General features: G+C 38.3%; 1 protein-coding gene across 1 annotated transcript; it reads left to right on the top strand.

Moving 5' to 3' along the window:
• The first annotated feature begins 5,807 nt into the window (after positions 1-5,807).
• On the top strand, positions 5,808-22,890 carry LOC107803669 (E3 ubiquitin-protein ligase UPL1). Its single transcript, XM_016627438.2, is given in 17 exon segments — positions 5,808-5,975; positions 7,191-7,286; positions 7,387-7,593; positions 8,955-10,169; positions 10,171-16,899; positions 16,978-17,295; positions 17,467-17,668; positions 17,748-18,031; positions 18,135-18,424; positions 18,600-19,728; positions 19,836-19,982; positions 20,071-20,151; positions 20,260-20,485; positions 20,572-20,711; positions 21,237-21,343; positions 21,465-21,637; positions 22,393-22,890. Coding segments are annotated over 16 exon segments (11,307 nt in total). The 5' UTR covers positions 5,808-5,942; the 3' UTR covers positions 21,568-21,637; positions 22,393-22,890.
• The last annotated feature ends 53 nt before the right edge of the window (positions 22,891-22,943 follow it).

Here is a 22,943-nt window from a genome sequence, read left to right as displayed (position 1 = left end):
TTTTCAGATGTGTTTCTCTAAGGCAATGGGGTCTCCACGCAGTTCATCATAGGAAAACTTACCTAGATTTTGAGATTCAAGTGCAAATACTTTTGTTTGCCATGTAGTAGGCAGGCTTCTTAGGATTTTTCGAACTTGTTCGCCACTCGAGTATGGTCTTCCAAAAACTTTCAGATCTTTAATGATTTTACTAAATTGGGCAAACATTTCTTCAATGGATTTACCCTCTTTTATTTGAAAAAAGTTCATAGTCATGGATCAGCAAATTTATCCTTGTTTCCTTGACTTCGCTCGTCCCTTCATAAGTAACTTCCAGCTTATCCCATATTTCTTTAGCCATATCATAACTTGAGATCTTCTCATATTCTTCTCCTCTTATAGCGCTGTATAGAAGATTTTGTGCCTTGGCATTAACTTGTATTACTATCATTTGCTCATCAGAGTAGTCATCTATATCCATTGAATTAGTAGATGTTTGGCCATCTGTTTTTTGTCATACTTTGCAGTTGGAATTGGATAATCTCCCTTTTACACACCATACTTTGACGTTATAAGATTTTGCATAAATTTTCATGCGAACCTTCCAATGTGAGAAATATTGTCCATTGAATTATGGCGGTCTCGCCTGTGATGTACCTTCTTGAAACAGTGCTCTAATAGTTACTTGATTTGACATGGTCTTTTCTCACTAGTTGTAAAGCAAAAATGAAAGTGTGAGACCTGCTATGATACAAGAGGGATGATGAATTATCGTCTTTTTCTTTTTATGACTAAATAGTTGACTGGTTTACTAATTAGTTGCCTAGAATTTGATGCGAAGTAAATAGTAAAGATAGAATGTAAAAACATAAAGTAAATGATACCACATATTTTTATACTCGTTCGGTTCAATGTGAATCCTAGTCCAGTCCTCTTGGCTTTCAAGAGGGTTATCTCTTTAAAGCTACTTAAATTTTTTCGGTACAAGTGAGTTGATGTTGTCAAGCATACACCAACTGACTCTCATAATGCAAGTAACTCTCTATGTTTTTGATATAATGCCTCACCAATAATTTTTTTCTCTTTTTTCTGTCCACTAGTTATACAATAAATCTAGAATAGACTATGATACTTATTTGGAGTAGAACAAAAAGCTTGAGGTTGGTTCGATCAAAGCATGTTTCTTATGCTGGTTCTTTGACTATATATATACATCTTGAGGGACGATCTGTTAAAAGGGGTCTTGGATGGAACAGATCTTTGAGAGATAGACAACCCAAAAGAATTGATCCTTGGAGTGAACCTTAATTGGCTCCTTCCAAGAATAAGACTAGAGTTGTCCTATAATTGATCCTTGAAGCTCGATATGATTGACATGCTTCCCTTGAATGGCATAACTGATTGGCTTTGCAAATCTCCCATATCTTTTACTTGATATGTTTTTCCTTGACGTCCGTGATTGATAATCAGGAGTATATTTTTTGTCTGGATTGATTCTGCTACCTTAACCTTCATTCTTTGGAAAATTTTTCGGATCCTAAGTTGATTAAGATTGGCTTTCATGATCCTAAGTTGATTCAGATTGGCTTTCTTGATCCTTCTGCTTCGCAACGTCCATTTCTTAGAGATCCTATTCTTCTCCTTGATTGTGGTTGCTTGGAATAAGAGTAATTTTTTTTTCATCATTAAAACCAAATCTAACAGCCGCTTCGTCAAAAAATTTACTACTGGTGAGGAAATAGATAAGTAGGAAAAAATAACACCACTTGACATGAATCGTCTCTTGGTGTAGGTCAAAGGTTCAAACTTCAACTAGCATATAGAGCTTTTCTAACTTAAGATTCAACAAAATCAATAGACTAGAGTTATTTCTTATTTAGAAGTATGATATTAAAGTTATTATTCCCATTCTTCTATAAATTACGATACCGTTTACAAAAATTTATGTGTACATAGAGGTTATGACAAATAGCTAAGTAATTGTTAGTAGTGACATTAGAAAATTAAAAAATTGTGGAAAAAGAATAGTCGTTTTGTTGATTGGTTTTTCTATTAAAGAATAGAGACATTAATTTTTGTGACATCTAGTATCAATTGTTATAAAATGATTTTACATTATTGAATATCAATATCAAAACAATAATAAATCATGAAAAGATAGAAAGGTTAATAGAAGGTCTTTTTTTTCTTTTACTTAGGGACAGAATGGTCACTCAATTTTTGAATGATATTTTAGTAATTCAATCTTCACTTTGAAGCTTCCCGCTTATAATATAGTATATGACGATGATAAGTTTTACGATTATAAAACTTGAAATGTTTTTATTGAAATTTCTTATCCAACTTAATCTTTTTATATTAAATTTCAAGAATGGTAGGTTATAAACTTCGAAGTCAATACATTCTCTATGCCACATAACATTTTAGGGAGATAATAAGTGTATTGTGGACAAAGACAAAAAAAAAAAGAAAAAGAAATACCTCTGTAAAGTTTAAGTTTGTAGTTAGCAGTTGATGATAATCTGGGACAGTAATTATGTATAATCCAAGAAAATTAACTTAATAAATAGTAGGAGCACCTAGATAACTCTCATATTGTTATTTTTTCTATTTTGTTGGTTTATATGTTTTTGTTGTCACCACCATCTCATACTTGCGTCATCCTCGTCCATACTTACTTAAACATGTCAAAACCATATTCATTAAAGAACAAATAGATATTAACGGTAAAACATTGACAAGTATCAAATGTACTCAATTTTTCAAACTTATATTAATATTTTCCCGCGTACTTTTATTTTTAGTTTACTATTTTATGCTAAATGAATCTAGGAGTTATTGTGTCTTTTTTTTATTTATTTATTTAATTGAAGTATCCGATATCTGAAATTTGCATCGGATAGACTTATTAAAAGGGTTAAAGAATTTTCCAACCAAAAGGTTATATACTCTCATGACTTTGAACATTAAAACTTCTATTTAGAAGTAAGGAATTATACTATCCCATCATATTACTCAATAGTAGTGAATCATGCATTACTAATTACATGTGCGATAATATGATTTTATCTAAATATAAACTTTGCTACAATTTAATGGAAAAATAAAACTGCTTTGCTTCACCAAAGTCTTTAGGTTTCGAAATTAGTAGTGATTTATTGACCAAATTATTATCCATTAAACAGTTTTGTAATTATATTTTCTATTTGTGATTGAGTAAATAATTTTAATTAGACAATACAAGCAAATTATAAATTTGTTTACCGTCCTATAAGTTTTACAACTATAGCATTTAAAATCTTTTATATTGAATTAAAAGTCGCTTAAGAAACTTATTGAATTTTATAATTTTATTATTATTCAAGCAAAAAACTCATAAAATGCAAAGATTTTGTCGAAATTGTACTAAATTATTATGGTCGAAAAAAATGCTAAATTATTATCTAAACATTTAAACATCACTTATTTTCAAACTAAATTTTCTACCCCTATTTATATGAACTAGTCTTAGTGTACGCGCGTTGCGCGTGTACCCATCTCGATGAATAGTTCTTTTATAAAACAAAATCACATGATATTATATATATATATTGAACTAGTCTTAGTTTACGCGCGTTGCGCGTGTACCCATCTCGATGAATAATTCTTTTATAAAACGAAATCAGATGATATTATATATATTAAAAATGTGTTTGTGTTTAAGGTGTAGAATAAAATTTTAAGCTTATAATATTTATTAATGTTGATTCTACATGGCTAACTCAATAAAAGAAGAAACTTTGTAACATAAAAGTCTTCAATCATCTTTCAATATGTTCCACTTAAACTTAATTTTTTCCCACGAGCAAAATGTCATATCGTTCTATTTCTCCGGTCAATAATTAACATTAGATGAATTATTTCTACTTTTATTTTCCTCTTGAAGAGCTTTCTTTCTATCCATGCACACAGTCATACATGTAAGGACTGCCAAGTGTATAAATACCAAGTGCAACAAGTCCTGCATATATAGAAATAACTAAATGACGAATCCAATTTATTACGTATCTTAACTAAGAGCATTCTTCGATATTCTTTTTTATGCAAAACATGATACCTATTGTTAATCTAACTTTACTTAAGATGTCATCAGAACATAATAGTATAAAAATAACTAAATAATATGAAGTTTAACTTCTACCAATTTCCCTCAGAAAGTTACTATTTGTATATGTGGTTTGACACGACCGATGACTATATGATTTTAACACTTCTCATACCCAAATTATTTTATAATACCACTAACCATTTGAATTCATAAAATTGGATATTTAAATGATGCAATGCAGAATTAATTTCTCATGTAAATACCTCTTAAGTTCATTAGAAATGCCTACTTATTTTTATTAAAGTATTTATCATTAAAAAGTCTATGATAGGCAGTGCCGATAGGAATAAAACAAAGACATGGAAACCCCCTGTTGAATCCTTGGCGATACTTTTGATACTTACATACGTGAATTATAGAAAATAAGGGTAAAACTATTACTAATATAAATTCTTTGTGTTCAAGGAAACAGAGTAAAAACTAAAAGGATAATGTTCGAAATTTTAAGTTACAAATGCAATAACCCAAACAACTTTTGCAAAATTAGTAAAGAAGTCAATTTTAAAGTGATGATTGTAAATAAGATATTGTTAACAAAAATCACAATTGACAGCCTTTCAATTTGTAATTATGTTCAAGAATACACAAACGTTTATTATTATATAACTTCAAGAACAAAACTATTAATTAGAAAGTTTACCTCAAATTACAAGCAATTTGTCGATAATATCAATAGTTTTTTATAAAGCATATAAAGTATGAAAATTGTTTTGGTCCTAGAATTCTAGCACTGTGCAAAATTTGTAAATAAGTTAGTTTTAAACTGACGACCGTACCTAAGATATTGTAAAAAAAATCACAATTGACAATCTTTCAAGAATGCATAAGCGTTGTAACAGACTATAGGTTAGAAAGTTTACCTCAAATTACACGCAAGTTGTTGATACTATCAAGAGTTTTTGTGAGAGAATATAGAGTATGAAAAATATTTTGGTCTTAAAGTGAATTCTAAACATAAACAAAGAAAAGACACGACATAAAAGAATTTTATACCTTCAAAAGCAATTCAACTTAACTTGCGACAGTAAATAACATTGGCAATAAAAAAAATCATAAATACAAGGAAAGCCCCACGTCAATAATAAATAAACAAAGAAAAACCTAAAGAAACTTAAACCTAAAGGAAAGCCAACGGCAATGAAGAAACCTAATCCTAAACAAAGAAAAGCCTAAAGAATCTTAAACCTAAACAAAAGAAATTGTGTAGCCGATAAAAATGGAAATAAACGACAATTTTTGTTTTTGGCATAAAAAAATATTAATGATTATAATTACAATTATATCCGGTGTAAAATACACTTGCGAAGGGTAAAAAAAACGAATAATATTTTGACAGGGGCTTCGTGCTTTTAATATAGTTTAGAATAGATATAGATATAAATATAGATTTAGAATTAGATTTAGATTTACTTTAATATTCCCCACCTTCTATCCACGTTCACCTGAAAAAAAAATTCTTCCCCTATTTATTCTCAAAATCCTTGGCATTCCTATATATATAGATGCAAGTGGCAAACACTCCACAGCTCTTATTTGTGTAAAAATAAAATAAAATTGCTCTCCTATCTTTCTTCAATTTCTCTCTATTCTCCTCTATCTCTCCGCGATCCTCACTCACCAATCGTTTTAACCAAAAACCCTTTCCCGAAAACCCTAGAAATCGCACGATCTTCCTTAAAACCTCATTGCCTCATTTCAAATTCAATCTCTTTTAGGATATACTAATTTTGATCGTTTCAAACCGTCAGCTTCTTCAATTTACTGATTTATTGGATCGATTATTGTCCAATGGTTTAATCAATTGGTTGATAATAAGATGAAGTTAAAGCGAAGGAGGGCCGTAGAAGTGGTTAGTCATATATGTGTGTGTGTCTGTGTGTTAATTTTCTGATCAATACCGATTCGACGTAAATTGCTTGAAGTTATCGAGCATGCTTATATAAAATCGATGCTTTTTAGACATCAAGAGTTAGATTTTTATTGCTAAAAATCTATTTAATCTAAGCAGTACATGTTAGAAATTTTTTATTATATGTTATAAGCTTTAAATAGATATAGACATTTCATTTAGTTAGGAGCAGTTGATTGATTGATATGTCATAAAGTTTATGGTTTTACGGAGCTGACACTCACAAGTGGTTGGAGCCCGAGGGGTTTTTCTATCTTGCTACAGACACAGGTGTTGTGACCGGGTCAATACCGCCCTAAATTCAGTGGCGGAGCCAGAAATTTTAACAAGGGGATTCAAAGTTTCAAACTTGAAACCTAAAATATGTCAAGGGATTTCAAAATTTTATATACATATGGAAAAAAATGTTTACCCTATTTGCGCAGTAGAAGAAGATTCAATTGAACCCTGTTCTTGGCTGTGGCTCCACCACTGGTGGTAATTGGCAGAAATTTGTTTTTCATGTCAACTGTTTCTTTCACTGGCAAAGGGGAATGTTTTGTCCACCACCGAGATTAATCTAGTTTGTGTTAGTATAATCTAGGACCCCAGGGAAGAAAATTTAGTCGTGTTTGTTAGTGTATATTCTGGTAAAAGTTAAGATTTTTAAAGTGTTTTCTGTTAGGCATGCATCTCGGATACTTGGATGGTGGTTAATCAAGGTTGAAGACCATATTTTTTTTTTGTAGGAGACACATTTTGTGCGATTGCTTGTATGAATTTAGATACCTGCATTTTAAACTTCCAAAATGACTAGAGCAATTTACTAATCATAGAAGTTGCAAAGCCAGGTCTGTCAAGCTTGATCTGTGGAATTTTGGACTTAAATCTCAAAATCTTCTGATACTTGTATCTTCAAGCTCCTTTAAAAAAAATATATTTCCAAAGTACAGTTTATTGCTATTTGCTCATTAAGGTGCTTCGGTCAGGCTTCACTTATAGAAGTTTTAAAATTTTGTTGAGTAATTTAGGGAAAGACACCCTCTTGAAGCACATTATTTCATGGTTGGTTTCGTGATATTTGTTTGAAAGTTGCTAGCGTTATGTTTAACATATACTGCTTAAAAGAAGTTTAATTATGTGCTGATCACGTTTGGTTTGCCTTTCTTTTTTCAGCCTCCAAAGATCCGATCATTTATCGGTAGCGTAACTGCTACTCCATTAGAGAATATAGAAGAACCCCTGAAAAGTTTTGTTTGGGAGTTTGATAAGGTACTATAGAGGTTTCATTTGAAGCTGTTACTATTCCCCCTTTTGCACCTCTTCTCCTTTCTTAATCTATTTTCCCCTTTTCTTATTCATGTATATGCAGGGAGATTTTTATCATTGGGTTGATCTCTTTATTCACTTTGATACATTTTTTGAGAAATACATTAAGACTAGGAAGGATTTGCAACTTGATGACCACTTTTTGGAATCCGATCCTCAATTCCCAAGGGAAGCTGTTCTCCAGGTCCTTCGTGTTATAAGGATAATCTTGGAGAACTGCACAAATAAGCATTTCTACAGCTCATATGAGGTACCTGAAGATATACTTAAAGCCACTCTTTTTGTTTTGTTGCTCCAGATTTTAATCTGCAAAAAGAATATATGTATTGGCATATAATTAGCTATTTGTGTGTCAGCATCCGAAGTTAGCGTGCTTCCTTAGTACCAGAGGCTAGTTTTAATTGGTAGGGACCTCTGGGCATAAAGGCGTTTATTCTATGTAGTATTTAAGAGATAGATAAAAAAAAGGGTAAATAGAATAAAGGGCTAGTGGGGAGGTGATGGTGGTTGTACTGAGCTTGATTTTCAAATTGTCAATTCTGGTCATCCTTTTGAATTAAATCATATGATTTAGTTTCTTCTGCTCTCTCTCTCTCTCTCTGAAGAAGAAGAAGAAGCTTGGACGTTCTCCTGCCGGAGCTTGTGTACCGCTGAATCTTTATTTCCTCCCCTAGTGTTAAATGCTATAAGCACAACAGCATTCTTCTAACGATATAAAACAAAATAATTTAATACATCTGTCGTTAAATATTTATACTTTACAAATTAAGAATACTCATATTTCACTATTGAAATGGAAAAAAGTTGGATTAGAGGAAGGTGCTTTTGTTGAACAGCAAATATGGAGTCTCTGGGGACTTTCATGGCAATAACAAATATATGGTTTTAGTAAATAAAAAATGGAGTTAAATCATGGAATGGCATCATACAAGGATTTTAGCAGTGAAATTTTTATAAAAAAAAAAGGTGAAGTTTAAAATTGTTTACTTTATCGAAAATAAGCTGTGAAGTTTAAAGACATTAGCGAGCCGGTTAGTCTTTTCTTGTCATCGATGGGAATAAACAACAGAAGGTAATGTTTCCCTGCTCTATTTCCTTGAAAGTGGATGCCTTGTTATATTTTGGTTTCTGTTTGAGGACAGTTTTCTTTCCTATCTTTAAGTTTCTTTGAGTTAATTATCAGTCTTTTCCTTAACGCATACCATGAGAACAGTGTGTGCAAAGATAAGGGGTTGTAAAGATTCTCACCTTATGCTTAGCAAAGTAAAGTGGCTTTACTCTGCCCATGCCTTGGTGGATAGAGTTACCCGGTACCTGCACTGGTGAGAGGTAGCAGGGACCAGTGGAATAATTGAGGTGCACACAAGCTGACTCGCACATCACCGTGTTTAAAATAAAAGGGTAAAGTGGCTTTACATGGGTTAGAAGTGGCACATTTTGAGCTGTATTCTTGATAAACTTATATGCATAAGGGGGGGGGGGTATGGTTTAGTTTGTAACCTGACTTTAAGATGCAGGAAGTTGCTATCTATTCTGAATAAAATAATGTAACACACATTATGATATTTTATGGTATTTTGAATTTTTGTTTTCTTTTCCCTGGTGCTGCAGCATCACTTGTCAGCTTTGCTTGCTTCCACCGACGCGGATGTGGTTGAGGCGTGCTTGCAAACTTTGGCTGCCTTTTTGAAGAAAACAATAGGGAAATACGTCATTAGAGATGCTTCTCTTAATTCAAAGCTGTTCGCCCTTGCACAGGGTTGGGGAGGAAAGGAAGAAGGCCTTGGGTTAATTGCGTGTGCTCTGAAGGACCGCTCTGATTCAAGTGCTAATGAGTTAGGTTGCACCTTGCATTTTGAATTCTATGCAGTGACTGAATCTTTAGATGAGCCTACTGCCCCCGCTGGTTTACAGACCATCCATTTGCCCAGCATTGACAGCATACAAGAATCAGATTTGGAACTTTTAAACAATTTAGTCTTACAGTACAAAGTCCCTCCTAGTTTGAGATTTCCTCTTTTGACAAGATTGCGGTACGCTAGGGCATTCAGTTCTCCAGCTTCTCGACAACAGTACACTTGCATACGCCTCTATGCATTTATAGTTCTTGTTCAAGCATGCAGTGATTCAGATGATTTGGTTTCGTTCTTCAACACTGAACCAGAGTTTATTAACGAGTTGGTTACCTTATTAAGCTATGAAGACATAGTTCCTGAGAAGATTAGAATTTTGGCTCTTGTTTCCTTGGTTGCTCTCTGTCAAGATCGGTCACGCCAGCCAAGTGTGTTGACAGCTGTAACATCTGGCGGGCATCGTGGTATTCTCTCCAGCCTTATGCAAAAGGCCATTGATTCTATTGTTAGTAATTCCTCAAAATGGTCTGTTCTTTTTGCTGAAGCTCTGCTATCTCTTGTTACAATTTTGGTCTCATCTTCATCTGGTTGCTCAGCCATGCGAGAAGCAGGGTTCATTCCTACTCTTCTACCTTTACTTAAAGATACGGATCCTCAACACTTGCATTTAGTTAGCATGGCTGTTCATGTTCTAGAGGCATTCATGGATTATAGTAATCCAGCTGCTGCGCTATTCAGAGATTTGGGAGGTTTGGATGATACCATAGCCCGCCTTAACATAGAAGTTTCCTGTGTTGAAAATGGTATAAAGATGCCTAGTGCTAGTATTGATCTTGACAGTTCTGACTTCAGTGGTTCTCAGATAGTTGCTGGTACTTCTTCTGATCTAGACAGCAGGCAGGCTCTTTATTCTGATGTGTTGGTTGCTTATCATCGGCGGTTACTGATGAAAGCTTTACTACGTGCCATATCTTCTGGGAACCTATGCTCCTGGAACCACTGCTCGTATTTATGGTTCAGAGGAGAGTTTGTTGCCTCAATGCTTGAGCATAATCTTCAGAAGAGCTAAGGATTTTGGTGGAGGGGTGTTTCATCTTGCCGCAACAGTGATGAGTGATCTTATTCACAAAGATCCCACCTGCTTCCCTGTATTGCAAGCAGCTGGTCTTCCTTCTGCCTTCATTGATGCTATTATTGATGGAGTTGTTTGCTCTGCCGAAGCAATAACTTGCATACCTCAGTGTTTAGATGCTTTGTGCTTGAATAGCTATGGTCTTCAGGCTGTGAGAGATCGCAATGCTTTGAGGTGTTTTGTACAAATATTCACTTCAAAAACATATGTCAGAGCCCTTAGTGGAGATACCACTGGATCTTTGTCTAGTGGCCTTGATGAACTAATGCGGCATACCTCATCACTGCGTGGACCTGGAGTGGAAATGATGATCGAGATCTTCAAGGAGATTGCAAAACTTGGATCTGTTCCAGAAGCTATTTCACCCTCAGCTGAAAGTGCTAGCTCTTCTAACCCTGTTCCCATGGAAACAGAAGGTGAGGATAAAGGTGTGGTTTTGACTGAGAAAGACTCACAAAAGGCCAAAAGTTTGGAGCACGTCGAACCATCTTCTGATTCTTTGGTACCAAACATCGAGTCTTTTCTTCCTGAATGTATAAGCAATGCTGCTCGTCTCCTTGAAACAATTCTTCAGAATTCGGATACATGCCGTATTTTTGTTGAGAAGAAAGGAATTGAAGCTGTTCTGCAGCTATTCACTTTGCCTGCCCTGCCACTTTCTGTTTCTGTTGGTCAGACCTTATCTGTTGCATTTAAGAATTTCTCTCCACAGCATTCTGCTACTCTTGCTCGTGCAGTCTGTTTGTTTTTAAGAGAACATTTGAAGTTAACGAATGAACTTATAGTTGAAGTTCGAGGATCACAGCTTGTAAAGGTGGAGTCTGCTAAGAGGATAACTGTGTTGAAGAACCTTTCAAGTCTTGAAGGTATTTTATCTCTCTCCAATTCTTTATTGAAGGGAAGTACTACTGTGGTTTCTGAGTTAGGAACTGCGGATGCTGATGTCTTAAAGGATCTTGGGAGAGCGTATAAGGAAGTACTTTGGCAAATCTCCTTATGCTGTGATTCTAAGGTGGATGAGAAACAGAACGTGGAAGTAGAGCCTCAAAATGTAGAAGCAGGTTCTTCCAATATGGGAGGTAGAGATAGTGATGAGGAGACTAATATTCCTTCAGTTAGATACATGAATCCTGTTTCTATCAGGAATAGTTCTCACTCTCAATGGGGTGTAGAACGTGAGTTTCTTTCTGTAATTCGTTCAAGTGAAGGTTTTAATCGTCGTAGTAGACATGGTATAGCACGGATTCGTGGTGGAAGGACCAGTAGGCATTTGGAAAGTTTACAAGCTGATTCTGAAGTTGCTCCCAGTGTAGTGGAGAGTAGCATCCAGGAGATGAAGAAAAAAACTCCCGATGTTCTGGTTTTAGAAAATCTGAACAAGCTTGCTTCTAGCATGCGTTCTTTCTTTGTGGCTCTTGTTAAAGGATTTACATCTCCAAATCGCCGGAGAACTGAAACTGGATCTCTAAGTGCAGCTTCAAAGAGCATAGGAACTGCCTTAGCTAAAGTTTTTCTCGAGGCTCTTGGTTTCTCAGGATATCCAGACACTGATGTGCTTGATATACCACCTTCTGTCAAGTGTCGATATCTTGGTAAGGTTGTGGTTGATATGGTATCTCTAACATTTGATGCCAGGCGGCGTACCTGTTATGCATCCATGATCAATAATTTCTATGCACAAGGAACCTTTAAGGAGCTTCTGACAACATTCGAAGCAACCAGTCAGTTGTTGTGGACACTTCCCTATTCTGTACCGACATCTGGAATGGTTCCTGAAAATAGTGGGGAGGAGAACAAGTTATCTCACTGTTCGTGGCTTCTTGATACACTGCAGAGTTATTGCCGTTTGCTTGAATATTTTGTCAATTCGACTTTGCTGTTGTCTCCAACCTCAACATCCCAAGCACAGCTCCTTGTTCAGCCAGTTGCAGTCGGTTTGTCTATTGGGTTATTTCCTGTTCCAAGAGACCCAGAAGTGTTTGTCCGTATGCTGCAGTCTCAGGTTCTGGATGTTATACTTCCCATTTGGAACCATCAGATGTTACCCAGTTGCAATCCAGGGTTTATTACTTCTATTATTATGCTTATAAATTACATCTACTGTGGTGCTGGGGATGTGAAACGAAATCGCAATGGGTCATCAGGTTCTGCAAACCCACGTGCTATGGCTCCTCCACCTGATGAGGCTACTATTGGTACAATTATTGAAATGGGCTTTTCACGAGCAAGAGCTGAGGAGGCATTAAGACGAGTAGAAACAAACAGTGTAGAGATGGCCATGGAGTGGTTGTTCAGTCATGCTGAAGATCCTGCTCAAGAAGATGATGAGTTGGCTCGTGCACTAGCTTTGTCACTTGGGAATTCATCAGAGACTTCTAAAGCCGACAATGTTGATAGATCGGCGGATGTTCTTTCTGAAGAGCAACAAACTAAGCCACCACCTGTTGAAGATGTCCTCGCTGCAACAATTAAGCTGTTTCAGAGCACCGACTCCATGGCTTTTCCCTTAATGGATTTACTTGTGACTCTTTGCAATCGGAACAAAGGAGAAGATCGTGCAAAAGTGATTTCATGTCTTATTCAACAATTGAAAGATTGCCAGCTGGATTTTTCAAGAGACACTGGTGTCTTATGTATGATATCACATACTTTAGCATTGCTTCTCTCTGAAGATGCAAGTATACGGGAAATTGCGGCAAAGAATGATATTGTCTCTGTAGTTCTTGAAATATTGATGAAGTTCAAGGCTAGAGCCGAAAATGAGATTATGGCTCCTAGATGCATCAGCGCATTGCTTCTAATCTTATTTAATTTGTTGCAAACCAGGCCTAAAATCTCCAGTGATGACACTGAAAGAGTCATAGCTGCATCTTTACCAGAATCTTTAGAAGAGCATCTCCCATCCCAAGTTCATGAAGCAGTTATTGAGAAGAAGTCAACTCTAGTCTCCCAGGATGATGAATCATCCACTGGTTTTGAGAAAATATTTGGGAAACCTACAGGTTATCTGAGTATAGAGGACAGTTGTCGGGTGCTTGATATAGCTTATGACTTGGTTAAACGACATGCACCACCCATGGTTATGCAGGCTTCCCTTCAGCTGTGTGCACGCTTGACAAAGACACATTCTCTTGCCATTCAGTTTCTTGAAAATGGTGGAATGACTTCTCTTTTTGGTCTTCCAAGATCTTGTTACTTCCCTGGATATGACACCTTGGCATCTGCCATTGTTAGACATCTTCTTGAAGATCCTCAGACCCTGCAAACAGCCATGGAGATGGAGATACGGCAGACTCTTAGTGGAAGTCGTCATGCTGGTCGTACTTCTGTTAAAACATTTTTAACATCCATGGCACCTGTAATATGTCGAGACCCTGGAGTATTTGTGAAAGCTGCAGCTGCAGTTTGCCAGTTGGAATCATCTGGAGGGAGATCTATCATTGTCTTATCAAAAGAAAAAGACAAGGAGAGAGAGAAAGGTAAAACATCTGTTGAGTTTGGAGCTTCTAATGAGTGTCTACGAATTTCTGAAAATAAGGCCCAGGATGGATCAGGGAAGTGTACGAAAGGCCACAAAAAGATCCCTGCAAATATTTCTCAGGTTATTGATCATCTTCTTGAAATAGTAGCAACATTTCCTACACAGAGAATGCGAGAAGATTGCGTGGAAAACGCCTGTGCTATGGATATTGATGAGCCTACAGTCAAAGTAAAGGGGAAATTAAAGGTGGATGAGTTGCGGGAGGTTCAGTCTGACAGGGTGTCGGAGAAATCAGCAGGGCTTGCTAAGGTGACTTTCGTACTCAAATTATTGAGTGACATTCTTATGATGTATGTACATGCTCTTGGGGTTATCCTGAGAAGGGATCTGGAGATGTGTCAACTTCGGGGATCCCATCAGCCGGAGAATCCTGGTCATGGTGGTATTATCCATCATGTGTTGCAACGGCTTCTTCCTCTTTCTATGGATAAATCTGCAGGCCCTGATGAATGGAGAGACAAGCTGTCTGAAAAAGCTTCATGGTTTCTGGTAGTTTTGTCCGGTCGATCTAGTGAAGGTCGTAGGAGGGTTATTAATGAACTTGTGAAAGCCTTGTCTTCATTTGTGAAGTCTGAAAGCAACTCTGCCTGTGGCAGTTTATTGCCAGATAAAAAAGTCCTTGCCTTTGTTGATCTTGCGTATTCCATTTTGTCCAAGAATTCATCAGCAGGCGACTTACCTGGTTCTGGCTGTTCTCCAGATATAGCCAAGAGCATGATAGATGGAGGATTGGTACAGTGCTTGTCCGGGGTCCTTCAAGCAATTGACTTGGATCACCCTGATGCTCCGAAAGTTGTGAATCTGATTCTTAAAACATTGGAAAGCCTAACAAGGGCTGCCAATGCTAGTGAGCAACTTTTTAAAACTGATTCTGTGAACAAGAAAAAATTAAATGCCCTTAATGGTGGGTCGGATAATCAAGTGAATACAACATCACCCATTCCGAACGTAGAGGTCAGTGGAACTGGAAACAGCCAGCAGGGGGTCCCTAATTCAAGTGCAGGGCAACTGCCGGCTAGTGCTTCTCAGAATCACAGCAATGAGAATGTGACTGCAAATCCGTCCATGGAGCAAGAAATGAGAACTGAGCAAGAAGAAGCAACTGCAGGCAATCCTCCTCTCGAGCTTGGGTTGGATTACATGCGTGATGAAATGGAAGACAATGGTGTTCTGAATGACACAGAGCAAATTGGGATGGGTTTCCACGTTGAGAATAGGGCACATCATGAAATGCGAGAAGAAGATGATGATATGGGAGATGACGGCGAGGATGACGAGGATGATGACGAAGGTGAGGATGAGGATGAAGATATAGCGGAAGATGGCACCGGCTTGATGTCTCTGGCTGATACAGATGGGGAAGAGCATGATGATGCTGGCATGGGAGGTGAATATAATGATGACATGGTTGATGAAGAGGATGATGAGTTTCATGAAAATCGAGTCATTGAGGTTAGGTGGAGGGAAGCATTGGACGGCCTTGACCATTTGCAAGTTTTAGGTCAACCTGGAACAGGAGGTGGGCTTATTAATGTTGGAGGTGAGACAATTGAAGGGTGGAATGTTGATGACCTTTTTGGTCTACGTAGAACCTTTGGCTTTGAGCGTCGCCGCCAGCCAACTAGGAATTCCTTAGAACACTCTGCTACTGAAGTTACTGGTCTACAACATCCTCTCCTCTTGAGGCCATCACAGTCTGGTGACTCTGCTTCTGTCTGGTCATCTCTTGGGAACTCGTCCAGGGATTCAGAAGCAATATCTGCTGGTAGGCTGGATGTAGCTCGTTTCTACACTTTTGATTCTCCAGTACTCTCGTTTGATAGTGCGCCGTCCAGCCTTTTCAGTGACAGACACAGTGGTGCAGCAGCCCCACCTTTGGCTGACTTTTCTGTTGGTTTGGAGTCTCTACATGTTCCAGGTCGTAGGCCTGGTGATGGTAGGTGGACTGATGATGGTCAACCACAAGCAGGTGGTCAGTCTGCTGCTATTGCACAGATGGTCGAAGAGCAGTTCATTTGTCAACTAAACAGAATTGCTCCAGCTACTAATCCTCCTGAAAGGCTGTCACATGCTTTTGGATTATTGGATAGAGAGCAGGACATACCTGTAGTTGGTGAGAGTCGACAGCAGATTGAGGGGGATAGCACCGCTGGTCAACAGAATGATGATCCCCATAACAATAGTGCGCAGGAATCCAATCAACTAGTTGAGGTTCAGTCTTGTGAAAGGGAAAACAATCAGGAGGTTGTTGCTGATCAGGTTGGTGAATTCCCCGAAGCTATTGATCCTATGGAAAATGTACTTTCAGACAGGACAAGCAATGGTCATGGCAGCATGGTGATTGGGGAAGGAAATGCAAATCCAAGTGACAACATAGAGGGAACTACAGGTTATGCTGTGTCATCTATACAAGGTGAAGGCGGTGCGATGTATGATAGGACCACTGATGGGGTTGTGAACATATGCAATGTGACCTCGACTGATGTGGGCAATGACACAACCCCAGTAACAGATAGTCATGCCAGTGATGAGCCACTGCTGATTTCTGGGGAAGCAATGCTGGACTCCAGTGTTCACCATGTTTCCTTAGTTCAGGATGCTGATACACATATGCATGGTGCAGAACCGGAAAGGGGGAATGACCAACCATTACCTGTTCTGCCTGAGGACCCATCAGCGCCTCAGAACCTTCAGGAAGTTCAAGATGCTATTCAAACTGATGAAACTAGTTTGAATAATGAAGCTTCTACTGCAAATGCTATAGATCCGACCTTTTTAGAAGCACTTCCGGAAGATCTTCGGGCAGAGGTTCTTGCATCGCAGCAGGCTCAGGCCCAACCTCCAACTTATACAGCACCGGCAGCTGAAGATATTGATCCAGAGTTTTTAGCTGCTCTTCCTCCAGATATTCAAGCAGAAGTTCTTGCCCAACAACGTGCTCAGAGAGTCATACAGCAGGCTGAAGGTCAGCCTGTGGAAATGGATAATGCTTCAATCATAGCCACCTTTCCAGCTGACCTGCGTGAAGAGGTCTGTGATTGGAGTGTTTTCTCCTGTTCCTCTGAATATTTTAACATTTTATTTATGCTTATTTTGGGTGTTTGTCAGGTGCTGTTAACATCATCAGAAGCTGTTTTGTCAGCATTGCCTTCTCCATTACTCGCTGAAGCGCAAATGCTTCGGGACAGAGCTATGAGTCACTACCAAGCACGCAGCTTGTTTGGAGGCAGCCACAGGCTTCACGGCCGGAGAAATGGTCTGGGATTTGACAGACAGACAGTTATGGACAGGGGCGTGGGTGTTACAATCGGCCGGAGGGCTTCATCTTCTTTTTCAGAGAGTTTGAAATTGAAGGAACTTGAAGGCGAGCCACTTTTAGATGCTAACGGGTTGAAAGCATTGATCCGCCTCTTGAGATTAGCACAGGTAAATTTCTTCGCGTTAATGGGACAACTGGTTTTTTAATGAAGATGCTTCTATCGTTGGACAATTGGCTTGCTTCTGTAGAGTTGTAGTTGGTGTTGTAATTGTTTGGTCTATTTATTTTACATCAAGTGTTGAACGTATTTAACTGACCCATTCCATCTTTGTTTTCAGCCTCTTGGGAAAGGTCTCTTGCAGAGACTCTTGTTGAATTTGTGTGCTCATAGTAGTACAAGAGCAGTTCTAGTCCACCTTCTTCTTGAAGCTATCAAGCCTGAGACTGGAGGGGCAGTTGGTGGTTTAGCAACCATTAATTCACAGAGACTTTATGGCTGTCAGTCGAATATTGTTTATGGCCGATCACAACTGTTTGATGGTATCTGTCTCTTCTAAAGTGACATTGGAGGTCTGTGTTTATGTGTGGTCTTTCACTAACCAATTAAGTTATTTCCCAGGACTTCCTCCACTGGTATTGCGTCGGATTCTGGAGATCTTAACTTACCTCGCTACCAACCACTCTGCGGTTGCCAGTCTTCTTTTCTACTTTGAGCTCTCGATTATTCCAGAGTGGTCAGATGTAAAGTGTTCGGAAAAGAGGGACAAAGGCAAGGAGAAAATTGTTGGAGGAGATTCCTTAAATCCTTTTGGAAGCTCTCACAAGGGGGATGTTCCATTGGTTTTGTTTCTCAAGCTCTTGAATCGACCACTTTTCTTGCGCAGCATTGCACATCTTGAACAGGTAGGTTATAGTCAAGCATCTTTCGTTTCATACTACTGAAATCTAGGGCTTTTGAGACAGTTAGCTCAGATACATTTATTGTTTCCTTGCATGTACTGTGCAGGTCATGGGCCTTCTTCAAGTAGTTGTCTATACTGCAGCTTCCAAGATGGAGTGTCAGTCTCATTCTGAAGAAACAGTAGACCATTCTCATAATCCTGCTGGCAATGAAACTATGAGTGATCTACAGAAAGATCCTGGATTGCCAGACATAAAGTCCCATCAAGATGATAGCAGCACTGGTTCTGCCAACCCTGCATCTGATGGCAACGGAAGCCTAAACATTCGTGACATCTTCTTGCAGTTGCCACAGTCTGATTTGCACAATCTTTGCTGTCTTCTTGGTCATGAAGGGTACTTATTGTGTTTAAAATTTCTGCACTTTGATTTGCCCTAAATATTTTACATTTCTATCTGTTCGTGATTTGTGATCTTTCATTTTGTCTTCCTTTTAATTTATCTCTCCTTTTCACTCCTGAAAGATAAATGTTGTGTTGCAACTATTTGACATATAATGTATATCTTCTAGGCTATCAGACAAAGTTTACATGCTTGCTGGCGAGGTGTTGAAGAAGCTAGCCATAGTTGCTGCTCCCCATCGCAAGTTGTTCATTTCAGAACTTTCAGAGTTGACTCAAAGGCTGAGCAAGTCAGCTGTAGAGGAGCTTATCACACTTAAGAGTACGCACATGCTTGGACTGAGTGCTGGATCCATGGCTGGAGCTGCAGTTCTTCGTGTACTACAAACACTTAGTTCACTAAGTACAGCTTGCGCTCTTGGCAATGTGGACACATCTATGGAGGAGGAACATGATGAGCATAATATCATGTGGAAGTTAAATGTTTCACTGGAACCATTATGGGTAGAGCTGAGTGAATGCATTGGCACCATGGAGTTAGAGCTCACACAGAGCACTTCGTCAGTTATGTCAAGTTCTAATACCGGGGAGAATACACATGGTGCTTCATCTGTATCTTCTCCATTACCTCCTGGAACTCAGCGACTGTTACCTTTTATTGAGGCTTTCTTTGTTTTGTGTGAGAAGCTTCAGGCAAATATCTCTATTATGCAGCAAGATCATATCAATGCAACTGCAAGAGAGGTGAAAGAATTAGCTGGTACTTCAGTCAAGTTGTCCTCCAAGTCTACTGGGGATTCACATAAAAGAGTAGATGGCGCTTTAACATTTGTAAGATTTGCGGAAAAGCACCGACGCTTGCTTAATGCTTTTGTCAGGCAGAACCCTGGCTTACTGGAGAAATCACTTTGTGTGATGCTGAAAGCCCCGCGGCTCATTGATTTTGACAATAAAAGAGCTTATTTTCGCTCCAGAATAAGGCAGCAGCATGAACAGCACCTCTCAGGTCCTCTGCGAATTAGTATTCGGCGGGCTTATGTGTTGGAGGATTCTTATAATCAGTTGCGTATGCGACCCAGTCAAGACCTGAAAGGACGGTTAAATGTGCATTTTCAAGGTGAAGAGGGTATTGATGCTGGTGGTTTGACTAGAGAGTGGTATCAATTGCTATCTAGGGTCATATTTGACAAAGGAGCTTTGCTGTTTACAACTGTCGGGAATAATGCGACTTTCCAACCAAATCCGAATTCAGTTTATCAAACTGAACATCTTTCATATTTCAAATTTGTAGGCCGCGTGGTAGGACTTAAGGAACTCCTTTTCAAATCCAAAGCTATGACTTTATCCTTGTAGCATATATACTTTCACATCTTAATCTCAAGCCTTTGACGTGATACACTTTGTAGGTTGCCAAAGCACTACTTGATGGGCAGTTGCTGGATGTTTATTTTACCCGGTCGTTCTACAAACATATCCTCGGTGTAAAGGTCACATATCATGATATAGAGGCTGTCGATCCTGATTACTTTAAGAACTTGAAGTGGATGCTGGAGGTGAGATATCATAAACTTGCAATAATTTGTTAACTGACCTAGAATTTCATCCAGAAACTTCTGACGGTATCTGGGTTTCCTTTACCAGAATGATGTGAGTGATATACCAGATTTGACTTTTAGCATGGATGCAGATGAGGAAAAACTCATTCTTTATGAGAAAACAGAGGTACTAATGCAGAAAGTTTTGGTTCTCCCTTAAAAGTTTAAATGTGCAAGTCAGATTACTCTGTTGAGGTAATATCTAAAGTATTTTTTTATTTTTTGCATGAGTAAGGTTACTGATTATGAACTTAAACCTGGAGGAAGAAATATAAGGGTCACAGAAGAGACAAAGCACGAGTATGTTGATCTCGTTGCTGACCATATTCTGACAAATGCTATTCGCCCTCAAATAAATGCATTCCTTGAAGGTTTCAATGAATTGGTACCGCGCGAACTTATCTCCATTTTCAATGATAAAGAGCTTGAACTTTTGATAAGTGGTCTTCCAGAAATTGATAGTAAGTTGACATGCTTCTCCACCATTACTTTGTGTATACACTACATTTGTTTCCTATGAAGCTTCTTATCACGATTCTGTATGCAGTGGAAGATCTGAAGGCCAACTCTGAATATACTGGATATACAGCAGCATCTACTGTTGTTCAGTGGTTTTGGGAGGTAGTTAAAGGTTTTAGCAAGGAAGACATGGCAAGATTTCTGCAATTTGTGACTGGTACATCCAAGGTTAGTGGATACCATTATCATATTCATTATTGGTACCTCTTGCTTCTTGATGTCCACTTCTTTATTAGCCGAGGTTTCTTTCCGTCACATATAGAATCTGCTAAGAGGTGATAGTGTGATACAATTTGTTTCTACTGATGTGTGGATCCAATCCCACAGAACCCCATGGACACGCATTCTACTTCCTTCTCTCCTAGCCATCCCTAGTACGGGCTAATCTTGTAGCAAAAGTCAGTCTTTCTTGAGAAAAGCCCCATTTTTTTTCAAACCAATATTCAGGTGCTTATGAATTCTGTTACACGTGCTCCTGAATTCTGGTAATTTTGATTCTGTATCTCTTTCCTACCTGTGTCTGCTCCTTATTCTTCCTTCCCCCCCCCCCCCCCCACTCACACAAAAAAACTTTCCCCCCTTGTATGGTGGTTTGGAATTCTGCATGCCCTTTTGAATGTTTTAAGGAGTGCATTCCCTGCAAATGTCTGTGAATTTCTTCTTTGAGATTAATTGTGATGCTGTTGGCCTTAGGTTCCTTTGGAAGGTTTCAAGGCATTGCAAGGGATTTCTGGCCCTCAGAGATTTCAGATTCACAAGGCTTATGGAGCTCCTGAGCGGCTTCCATCTGCACATACCTGGTTGGTGCTTTTACTTATTATGTTCTTATTAGTAGTTCATTCATAATCAAGTAGATGCATCCGGGTGATAGTTCAGCTAGCAATACTGGCTCTTACCGTCACTTTTCTTTTTTCCCTCCAGCTTCAACCAACTTGACCTACCGGAGTATACTTCCAAGGAACAGCTTCAAGAACGTTTGCTTTTGGCTATCCATGAGGCTAGTGAAGGATTTGGTTTTGGTTGAGACAAGCTTCCCTTTTGCAGCTTCCCCGAAAATTGCTTATATTTGATCATCCTGTGATTTCCATGTAAATGTAAGTATTCCCGACTATTTTTTTTCTTTTTCTTCTCTTCTTTGGCCTTGTCTTGGGGGGCCTGTTTGTCTTTGCTTGTGTAGGGTAAAATCGGAACTGCTAAGATGACAACTGAAATTGCTCACTTATTCACGGCTTTTTCTAGTTATGAGAATTGTGTTCTTTGATCTGTCGAAATTTGTTTCCTTCAGATGAGGTTGCTGGAAAGGTTCTAGGATAGCATAGTTCTGTCTAAATTTGCTGAGTTGCTTAAAGCTTACTATTTGATGGTACACATGTTTTGCACTTTTGTGCTCTTGTCTGCAGTTTCCTCTGAATGTCCTATGGTAAGCATGTCTTCAATGTTTCAGGAATGCTGTAAAAGTTTCCATAGATTGTTAACAAATTGATGGACAAAAATATATAGGTGATTTTGGTTTGTGTCATGCTCAAATATTTGCACTTTTACCACTGAAACTTTCGGTGCTTGTCTGCCTTGAATATCTGTTTTCTCATTTTTCTAATTCCCTAGTTTGGGGTGTTCTAGTTGCACTTCCTGTCCTAGAGCTGCTCCACTCAAGTTAAAATCAAACATTTAATTCTGGAGAACCATCATCATGCATCATGCCTAATTTACAAAAACTGGATGGTTCAAGCGGTCAAGTTTAAAACTTAAAGAGGTTTCGTGCTTTAGTTGATTTACTGGTCAGTTGATAAATTCAGAAATGAACTTGGATATGGCTTACCTGTATTGTGATCTCTTTTTCCCGTTGCAGACTGGCTGATCGACATCAACTGAACAACACAGATTGGGAGTGTGTTGCTTACAGATTTGAGTCTATATACAGCCTATCTTAAGGATGATGGAAGGATGACTGGGTAATTGCTATGCTTCGGTCATGTACATGGCAGTTTAGTATCTTCAGGTAGGGGGTTATGCATTACGAGTGGTAATCTTCTTGCACAGTGGCGAGGAGCTCCGATTTTGTTGTTCCTTCCATTCCAACAGATTCAGAAGTCACTCCAACAAAGTTCGGTCCCTGTGTAGATAAGTAACATATTTCATTTTCCATTTTCTGTTTGGAAGGGGACTCGGTGTGGGAGGTCTACATTTATTTTGGGTCTGGGGTAGGTGCTAATTCATTCATGCTTTAGAATTTGATTAATTACCTATGGTTACCGGTTGGCATCAGATCAACACTTTAATCAGCTTATAATGCTATACTTGATCTGATAATTTATTTTGAAAATGGAGAACTTGGTCGCCATTCAAATTTTTGTCCTACCACTATTTATTTCTCCTATTTGACTAGAATTCCTTCCTTAA

This window comes from Nicotiana tabacum, chromosome 10 (assembly GCF_000715075.1).
Source record: "Nicotiana tabacum cultivar K326 chromosome 10, ASM71507v2, whole genome shotgun sequence".
NCBI lineage: Eukaryota > Viridiplantae > Streptophyta > Magnoliopsida > Solanales > Solanaceae > Nicotiana > Nicotiana tabacum.
The sequence above is the reverse complement of the archived record's forward strand: the minus strand, read 5'-3'. Positions and strand labels throughout refer to the sequence as shown.